Source organism: Apium graveolens, chromosome 4 (genome assembly GCF_009905375.1).
Source record: "Apium graveolens cultivar Ventura chromosome 4, ASM990537v1, whole genome shotgun sequence".
Lineage (NCBI taxonomy): Eukaryota > Viridiplantae > Streptophyta > Magnoliopsida > Apiales > Apiaceae > Apium > Apium graveolens.
In genome coordinates, this window is record NC_133650.1 from 298,543,476 (window position 1) to 298,553,994 (window position 10,519).

At 34.2% G+C, this 10,519-nt stretch overlaps 1 protein-coding gene across 1 annotated transcript; it reads right to left on the minus strand.

Moving 5' to 3' along the window:
• Positions 1-3,259: 3,259 nt before the first annotated feature.
• LOC141721329 (adenylyltransferase and sulfurtransferase MOCS3) lies at positions 3,260-10,283 on the minus strand. The gene is made up of 11 exons (XM_074524226.1): positions 9,955-10,283; positions 9,785-9,877; positions 9,614-9,669; positions 9,383-9,447; positions 9,184-9,258; positions 9,004-9,082; positions 8,560-8,598; positions 8,359-8,467; positions 6,071-6,189; positions 5,814-5,930; positions 3,260-3,925 (listed from the first exon to the last, which is right to left on the minus strand). Exons 1-11 carry the CDS (start codon positions 10,169-10,171, stop codon positions 3,533-3,535), a joined length of 1,362 nt encoding a protein of 453 aa, XP_074380327.1. The 5' UTR covers positions 10,172-10,283; the 3' UTR covers positions 3,260-3,532.
• Between the last annotated feature and the right edge of the window lie 236 nt (positions 10,284-10,519).

Here is a 10,519-nt window from a genome sequence, read left to right on the forward strand (position 1 = left end):
ATGGATTTGTGGGGGATTGTTAGAAAATGGAAAGTTTGAGGCATATTTTATATATGTTCTTGATATGATTTCCGGAAACTAACACTTGGAGGTTGTTCCTTGATATGAGGACTTAAACTTTCATATTTGGATCTAAGATATTTTCTTAGTGGAATCCATGAATATATTGAGACAAAGTTGCTTGTTTGAAATGGATTATGGGGATTTTGTCCCACATTGGTATTGTAAAAGAAAGATATTGAGTTTATATAGCATCTTGTGTTAGTGTTGTTTACAACTACTAGCATAAGTGGAATGCTTGTGTGGCCTTGTGCTAGTGGGAACTCTTATATTTTTCTTTTCTATTACAAGTTTAATTATTTATATTGATTATTTAATTATTAATATAAAATATATTGAGTAAGGATTATTTTAATCATTCTCTGAATATATTTTATAATATTAATATTAAGTAATCTGGATATAATATAAATAATAAGGAAAACCCATTTTGTTTACTTTTTCTATTTTGGTACTTGGTATACCACATCGAGTAAAATAGAAGAAGAGTAACTTGAGATGCCTATATATTGAGAGGTACAGTTGAGATAAAAATGACACAAGTCTCGGTGCCTACCTCGCAAACATATATGAGTTGCATAGGTTTTTTGGGCAAACTGAGGTGCGAGTCGCCGTTGATCATTGTTGGTTCTGTGGCTAGATTGATCTGTTACTGTTTTATCCTGGAAGCGATATTGCTGCATTCCATCACAGTTTAAGTGGGGGGCAATAATCTCTTCAAGAACAGTCAAGTCCTCTTGAAAGGTTTGGCGACTCAGCTGTTGTGTTCTTCTTATCAGAATTTGGAAAGCAATAAGAGATAAGTTTTCTTTACTTTCTTTGTCAATTACAGTTTTTATAGTTTGTTATTGCCTTCGTGTTTTGTTTCGTTAGTTGGGTTATTTGTCATGTTCTTGTTATTATATATATAACTGCCCATTGTTGCTGTGTAGTTATAATTATACCCAACAGGATTTCCTCTGCTTCATAGGCTATCCCTCCTGATTCCTCCTCTTCCAGGCTTATTGCTGCATACTGCTCTGTCAACTCCTCCATGATAATATGCTTAGTATGAAATGAATGAATGAAACAGAATAACAACTTTAACAATAGAGAGAACAAACTATGTCAGATGACATGAACTTCTTTATATCCGTCTAATTAGTCGTTATGTCAACTTAATTACACATAATCTGGAAGTTTTGTATCTTACCTTGATGCTGCAAGGTAGTTCTCTAATTAGAGATCTGATATGATTGTAATGTATTTTAGTCGATTTCATCTATTATATCATTCTTTAACCTTGAACTCTTTTTTCAAGGAAAATTCCGTAAATGATCAATGGTTGAATAATTACGGGCTGTTAATATTTATTATAGATTAACTGGATTTTAGCTTTAACCAGCCCCACTTTTATCGAAATATTTTTTTTTCTCATCTGAATATCTGATACGAATGTAGTCAGTAGTAACTGGGAAGGAAGCAAGGATGAAAAACGAGTAAGCAACTGGTTTAATTAAAGACGGCCAGTAAAATGCGAAAACAAGAAATGCTTCTTTTTTCACGTAAACTGTAGTACCACCCTTAAAACTAGCCATCAAATAGAACTTACCACTGTAAGAAGAACATGAACTCTTCCGGACTATATGAACATAAAGCCTCCCTCATCTCATTATATAAACAATTAAATGAACTCGGCCTTTTAATTCTAGTGCATCAAACAATGATGCTACTAGCCAGATCTTGTTTTTCCTTACTGATCATCCTTGGCCAATTAATCCTACTTATTCGAATAGCAGAAGCAGGCAATCACATACCTCAGACAGGGCTACTACTCCACAATGTAAGCAATGCCTCATCATCAACAGGTTCTCCTACGTCTTCGAGGTGGCTTAAGAAGGTATCAATAAACCAGCGTCCAACTGGGTGCTGGAACAGGCCTTGGATCTGTAAGGAAGATGAATCTCCGAAGAAAAACAAGAAGCTGTGTTGCTTGAACCGTTGTGTCGACGTGTCATCCGATGTTAATAATTGTGGATTGTGTGGGATTAAGTGTCCCTTTACCTGGCAATGCTGCCGAGGTATATGCATTGACACCAACATTAATCCATTTCACTGTGGGAAATGTGATCATAAGTGTCCATTTTTCAGCTTGTGTATCTATGGCATGTGTGGGTATGCTCAACCTTTGCCACCATTTCCATTCCCTCCCAAACCACCTCACCCTTTTCCTCCTAAACCACCTCACCCTTTCCCTCCAAAGCCGCCTCATCCGTTTCCTCCAAAGCCTCCTCACCCTTTCCCTCCTAAACCTCCTCATCCTTTTCCTCCAAAGCCGCCTCACCCGCCACTTCACAGCCAGTCCCAGTCATCAGAATGAATGATTGATGATCCACATTTCGAATACATTGTGCACTTGCTAAGAACGTCACTGCCAGCCTTGAGGGATGATGCAGTATTTCTATTTATGAACTTCAGTAGATGTACTTATATGGTATTTTTCTGTTCCAGTGTGGTAGTGTTTTCTTTTGTTATTTTATAAACTATATATGAAGGTATTACATTGGAATAAATCTGTTTATGTATTTGCATATTGTTACTGTGTACTTGAGATAATGTAACTTTCTGAATATAAATCATACAAGTTCATTGGTCATTTGGTCTGTAGTTGATGCTAACTATTGTTCTGTATACTACAATTCACAAGATATAATGTGTTCTACTGAATGATTAGAGCATGAAGAGATCTCGTTATAGTAAATGATTCGAGAAATAATACAGTCGAGCATAAAAGGAGTTGATAAAACCATGTAACCCACTTCTGATTTATACAAGGAACCAACATTGACAAGGAACCAACATTGATTCATATCAGCCGGGACTGCTTGAGGATATTTATGAATTAATTTACATACAACAAATTGGACAAAGCTCCGGTGATACTTGTGAGATTAAAATTAATCTGCTCCGACATTCTGCAATCTGCATCATGATCACTTAATATTTCTCCAGACACCAGTACATGCAACTACCGGCTTCTTTAGATACTGAAGGGTAAAGAGTAATAAGGAAATAAAGATGTAGAAGTCGAGGGTAATATTAAGTGGAACCATGATTACGAATAATGTGATAAGAAAAAAGATTATTAATATTGGTCAGTTTTAGCTGAGACAGATGCGATATCTTTACTTTGGCCCCTCATCCTAAAATTCAAAAGCAATGTAATAAAACCTCTGCTTTATAGATATGGCAAAATGTATCAGGTTTACAACTGAATAAGTACATTTCAAAGAGGTATACAACAATATATTAGCTTCGATACAAACCTTACAAATTGCAGGAACTGGGCCATTCAACCTGACTCTTTCAGACAGGGCATACAAATCAATTAGTTGAAGTAAATAAAACACTATTGTTAACACTAAAAAATTATGTAAGCAACATGGATATCTGATCTCACATTCTTACGAGTCATGGGACACGTGTTTAGTCTCTAGTAAGTAGGAAAATTTGGATCTATATCAGATGCCCACGACTCTAAACCCCCAATGATATCTTTTGCTGTACTGAAGCCCATCTTGTGGAGATATTCAACGGCCCTCTGAGAGTCATTTCCTCTTCTACAGACCACATACAGACCAGTTCCTGATCCAGAATCTAGTCCTCGGCACTCTTGCTCTTTCTTTAAAGCCGAAGATATCTCGGGCAATCTATCCTCCAATGCTGAGAGTGGAATGTTTAATGATCTTGGAAGAGAGACAATTTTATAGTGGTGGGATGGTCGCACATCCACCAATACATGTGGTTCTGCATCCTTAATTTTTTTACTGAACTCCTTGCTGCTTATTCTAGCATCACCAGAAAGCAACTTCAACTTTAGTGGAGCCTGCAAGCATGTTAAAAAGAGTTACAAAAGAATCATATGTTAAGGTTGACATCTTGTTAGAGTTTGATGATAAGTCTGTTTCATTTTGCTGGCGAAATTTTACACCGGTTTACAGAAAGATGGCTGTAGTTTTACTATTGCATAAAGCGTTCCACCATTAAAAACACCAACAGAAGTACGAAAATGGCAGATAAAATAACAATCCAAATTAAGAAGGGTAAAATGGGTATTTCCATTTCGGAGGTATGCGTACATCCGTTTCAGTTTCCTCAGTAATATAAACACAGTCTATATTTAAAAGTAACAGAAACAGTAAATTTGATTTAAAATCAAGTTTTGACATCCAAGTTAAGGCACTGTAAACATTGTAGATCAAATCTTGCAATCGAATTTTATAGCTGTCTCTTCAATAAGAATTGGTTGTCACTCAAACATTCTAGATCCAATCTTGCAATCAGACATTATAGTGGTCTCTTAGACAACTGGTAAGCCCTCAATGCCCTATCCTTAAATACTTGATATATATTTAAAAAATTAAGTAGTAACATATTAAATTTAGTTATAATGAGTTGAACTCTAACTAAACTTAATTAATAATTTCCAAGGCCTATTTCAATACATGTTGCTTTCAGTATAATGTTTCTGAAAACTATCAGGAATATAGAATTTAGTTCAAGTAAGATACCACACTGCATCAAATATAATATAATTACAATTAATGTTGGCCAAAGAAACAGTATTCTATATATACGCACACAAAAAGATCACTTGTAACTTTCTATCTTAATTTGACATATTACAATTGTATTTCTGTTGGCTTTCACATTTTGACATTTTCATTAATGTTTGATAATATTCTCTCAAAAATTATAATAGTAAAACCAATAAGATATTACTTTTTAGTTTGCTTTTTACTAATTCGGTTTAAATTATTATTTTTGGCTCTAAATTATATTTGTAATCATTTCATTTTTTAGATTAAACATTTATGGGAGATGATATATTTACAATAATACTTTCTACATAAATTGTAAAAAATATAATCATAGAAAAAGTAACAAGATTGGGGAGATACGATTGGAAGTTAAATATCCCAATGGATACTACTCTATATTATTCATTACTCTATATTCTTCAATACTGGGAAAAATGCACTCAGTATATTCTTTATTAACGGGAAAATTTGTATCTGTAGATTTGACTACAGTGCCCTTGCTAACGTTGGTCCTGTTAGTGTAACTGGAGAGACATTTTTATAATATAACTATAGCCACAAATCCGCAAAAATTAGAACTAAAGACACTATTTTGAACCTCCGTCTGAATTTGGCCCTTAAAATTCAAAGGACTCTTTAATAATCAGCTGCTCAAGGACTCCAAGAGATGAACTCTTATGCATTACTAACGGGGACGAGAGTGAAAATAAAAAGAAACTATATTAATTGTTATATCATTTAATAAAATATAATATTTACATGTATAATTTACCTGTCCACACAGTTATCTAGTTTGTTTACAATAGGGCCATCTGTTTACGGCCTTGCCACTAGGTTATTTTATTAGGTTTTCAAATCTTTACATGAGTGATTTTATCCCCCACGGATTAAAAGGAGTTAATTACTGGAATTATGAATTATTAGAATGAGTCATCTTTGTTTATGAGTCCTTTCTGCATTCAAAAAACCCGTGAAATTATGATTCTTTCAAAGTTAAATCACCCTAGTTGTATCCATTCATGTTGTTATGTTTATTTTATAACTCCCGTCCTGCATCAATTATTGAACAGATCTGATTTGTGAAATTTTAGACAGGAAGAGAAAAATTACTTAATTAATTTTTTCAACTCTAATAAGTAATAAAGCAATAAATAAATAGAAAATTAACAATACCGTGGACAGAGGAGATTGAGTGAAACTTTCATAGTCAAATTCTTGAAATTGCTGTCTGGTTAATGGTGAAGTGTCACCGCAAGCTTCACATTGTTGTGACCTCCCTCTGATCTTGACCTAAACAGAAAACCAATTATTATTGCTGTAACTTGGAACAGCCAAGAATGTCTATAAGAAACAGAAATACACAAACATGTTTTAATCTGGAAAGTGTATACAGGACAAGACTTCAAGAAGTCATAAATCATAAAACATACAATGCGAATCCGAGCTGACATTGCATCCAGTAAAAGCATTCTTCCTGAAAGCGGGTCCCCAACTTTGGCTGAGATTTTTACAGCCTCCAGAGCTTGGAGACAGCCAATTATACCAGGAACTGTAAAATCAGATACAAAAAAAAGAATTGGACCATTAAAAAAACTGAAAAATATACCAAGACTAATGGTCACAATTTCTACATTGACAAACAGTAGTAATGGTATAAGCATGTACAGTTGCATTATTTCAGCAATGCAATATACATGTCTAAATGCACGAGAAATTGCTTACTGTGATGAACAGAACAATGAGGCGGAACTCACCTATGGTTTTCTTGTCCAATAAATATACACACACACATACATACATACATATATATATATATATATATCCTGATGCCTCATATGTTAATAGCGCTTTCAAATCCTAGGCCCTAAGTAATTGAGAATTCAACAGTAGCTGGCCATTGCTAAATTTTCAATTACTTTTCATAGTGGTGTATTGCATGATCTATATTGTGTCAATGTCTTCGCATTTTAGGGCTTTCAAAGTTTCAAGATTTTATCAAACAGGGAAGTTAACATCAGGACTGCACAGAAGTCCAATACTGAAGCAAACCGAAGACCGTAATATTTGAATTTATCGATCTTAGGACCGAATTGGGCCTATAAAACCTTAACTGGAACTGGATTGGTTAGTTTAATGTTAATCTATAATTTTATTTTATTTTTAATTTGGTTTTAGTTATTGCATCATAAATAATCATAATCTCAAATACTTTAAAAGTTAATATAAATTTACAAATATGACAACAGTTTTATTAAATAAGATGCTATAATACTTCATGGTCATTAATGTATATAATTACATCTATAAAAAATTGTAAAAATTGGGAAGGTCAAATTCACCCATGGCAACTTTGTAATATAAATTATATACAACTCTTGCTTTTAGTGAAGTTGTAAATGTAATTATATATATAAGAGAAAAGTTCTATGGAGATCACATTTTTATCAAAGACCTCGGAGACCACCTATATTCTGCAATCAAAACACTATGAAATATATTATTTTGTAAAGTATGTTCTATGAATATCATTAATTCATTAAAATTGTTGAAGATCGTTTAAGTTTAATAAGTATAACGTGTATGTTCTGCAATTTGAACAAATGTTCTTCTAACTAAACATGTTTTGTAGAATAAAACTTTTTGTGATGTTTTACATGCGGTATAAGTATGATATTCAAGATTTTGAATAAAATAATGATCTTTGTAGAACATTATTCGCAAAATAATACGTTTTGCAATATTTTTATGCAAGATTTTAGTTGCAGAACATAAGTGGTCTCCTTGGTCTCCAACGAAAACGTGGTCTTCATAGAACTTGACCCTCTCTCTATATATATATACTATAAAATATGGAATTTAAAATTTTATCACTTAGTTTATAGTATTGATCACTAGGGTTGCGCTCAATTTAGAACCGGTCCTTAAAATAGAACCTTGGAACCATTACAAAATAAGGCAAATTCTGGTGCAGAACCCTAAATTTTAAATAGGTTATCATGATCTAAACCTATATACATGTTTTTTGCATCGTTGTGTATGCTAAAAAATGGTTTCAAAATGTTTTCAAAATATAATTGTGTAATTCTGCTGCAACCCTAACAAATAAGGCAAAGTTCTGCAGTTGAACTCTTACCTAAGATGTATAGGTTCTAAGGGTTCTTAGGCTAAGAGTTCTAAGAGGAGCGTGACCCTTGATCACTATTATTTAACAAGTTATTACCAATTAATTTGGATAATTAGAGTATGTAAGTGCAAATTTTATAAATTTAAACTAGACAATCTAAGAGGTGAGGTAATGCAAATATAATTCTCCACAAAGGAAAACCAATCTGTTTTTTTCCGAATATGGACCAGACCGGACCGTATACTGGATTAGCTGGATTCGTTTGAACTCATAGGAACAAGACCAGACTGGATGTATATGGTGACCATTCCGGACTTGGGCCTATAGACCCGGTGCAATCCAATTTTCCTGTCCAAACTGGATTTTTGTGCAGCCCTTGTTAATAGTATAGGTAGCACATGCTCCTTTGGTACCATTACTTTCACAGTTATGCTATTAGTTAGAATATCTGTGACATAGGAAAATCAGTATGTTCGTTCCACGAAGTCGGCAAAAACATACTAAAAATAAATATAGAGGGATGCATGTTGAATCTCAGAAACCCAAATTTTATTTCACTGAATGCAATGACTACAAGATATCAGCAATGCTTACCAACACCAAGAACTCCACTATCGGAGCATCTTTGACATGCTGTGGCAGGTGGCGGAGTTGGAAATAAGCATCGATAGCATGGACCTCCATTGTAATTGTACACTGTAAGCTATTCCAACAAATTAAAGGCATGGTTTCCTTACAATTTGGACAAATTATAAACTAGTATTCATAGGACTGTGAGTGTGATTATGAGCTTACCTGCCCTTCCAGTCCCACGGCAGCACCTGATACAAGAGGCTGCATGTGAATAAAGGTCAGAATTGGAAAATACTCATACAAAGCTTAATATAAACAAGCATGGAGTGAAATGTAACTTGGCTTGACATTAGAAGGGGAAATTCGGAATATAACTTAACAGAAAATTAGCGTGACAGAGGAAACAACAAATCCAGCAACAAAGTGCAATGCCATCCATCAATTAAATTGTTGTTTTTTCTTCTCTTTTAATTTCTTGACGCACATTTTTGTAAACACTAAGATATTTCATAATACTCGCGAGCTGATGATAGTTGCTGATGGCCTCGACACAGACAATTATTGTACTTTCATATCAGTGTCACATTTATTCACATTAACCAACTCCGTTTCATTATTTCGGTGAGAAGTAACAGAATAAAACTGCAATGTAGGGGAGCAACCTACCTTTCCTAACACAACACAGCAATCACTGATCATATAACGACTTGGAGCGTTATCCGTAGCATCTAATATGACATCATATCTAAGAAAGTGAAGGAAATGCTATTTCCAGTCTTTTAAACCAAAAAAAAAAGAAGAAAGAAGAACCATCATTGTAACACACACAAAAACATATAAGGATACTTGCTCATTATCTCTAATGCATTGGTTGCTCGCAAAGCTTCTTTATGCTCCACAATCTGAATTGTCGAGTTGATCCTAAGTTGCAGATTAAAGGAGGGGAAAAAAGAAAAGTTAAGTCAGTATATTATACAGCTAAATTCTACTGAAAACAGATAAAGCATGGTTTCGCAATAAGGAGAATACACAAATAGGGGCTTACGAGCGACAAGCAGCAGCTGCTGATTCCACCTTTGGTCTGCCAATATATGCTTCATTGTGGATAATCTACAATAGACCATAACAAAATGAAATGATCGAGACAAAAAAACATTTAATTAATGTAGCCGCACATTACTTGATTCATACTAACATAACTCATAAGAAAAGAGATTACCATTAACTACTCCAATACTCCCAATAGAAAGTAAGCAAAAATTAAACAAAGCTCTACCTGTCTGTGCAGATTGTTAAGCTCCACAACATCATGATCCACAATACCTAACCGACCTAAATTAACATAACAACAACACGGTCACTGTACCGAAAAACAATGTGGCAGTGGCAGGCAATAAAAATTAATCGACAGGTAAAACCTCAAAAATAACAGTTACAAAAACATTACCAACACCGCAGGCAGCGAGATACAAAAGAGCAGGTGAGCCCAAACCTCCAGCACCAACCACCAACACCGAAGAGTTCAACAGATTTGCCTGACCTGAATTCACAAAATAATAAGCATTGCTGTTACAGATAATTATAAATTGAAAGTGTGTGTATATAAATGTAATTAACCTTGAACGGCAAAAGAAGGAAGCAAGAGGTGGCGACTGTAACGATAAATATCGTGAGAAGACAATTCGTTTCCGTGGGTTTGATTGGTGTGATTGTTTTGACGAATTTGAATGAGACGAGCTTGTAGAAGGCTAATTTGATCGTCGATTTTGCGTTTGGACTCGTTTAATGACTCCATTTCGCGGATTATTGTAAGCTCCTCGTCACTATCCGCCATTGCTACGAAATTTACTCTGTTGGTTTTTTCAAAAACCCTGGTTTGGTTAATTGGGGTTTACGAGTTTGCCCTAATTTTATCAATACGGGGTTTATGAAACCTTTTCTTATATTCTTTTAATTTTTTTGTTATATTTTAAGACATTCTCAAAGATGATTGCTAAATGCACTAAACCAAAATTACAACAATAACCTCATCTCATTTTCTGCGCGTTACTTAAAAGTTAGTGTATTTAATATCTGCATTAAAAGTTAGTATGTTGTGGAAATTCTCTGCACCGGTACTCAACCATGTCGTTTAACATGTTTCTATGGAGAACCTATCAGGAGTCAAAGGAAACGAACGTGG

Excerpts from the sequence above, each read along its gene's own strand:
- LOC141721329 (XM_074524226.1), bottom strand. The coding sequence starts at position 10,171 with ATGGCGGATAGTGACGAGGAGCTTACAATAATCCGCGAAATGGAGTCA. Across the intron at positions 9,448-9,613 it reads TTAACAATCTGCACAGACAG|ATTATCCACAATGAAGCATA; the intron begins GTAGAGCTTTGT and ends GGTCTATTGTAG. Across the intron at positions 9,083-9,183 it reads GCATTAGAGATAATGAGCAA|ATATGATGTCATATTAGATG; the intron begins GTATCCTTATAT and ends TCACTTTCTTAG.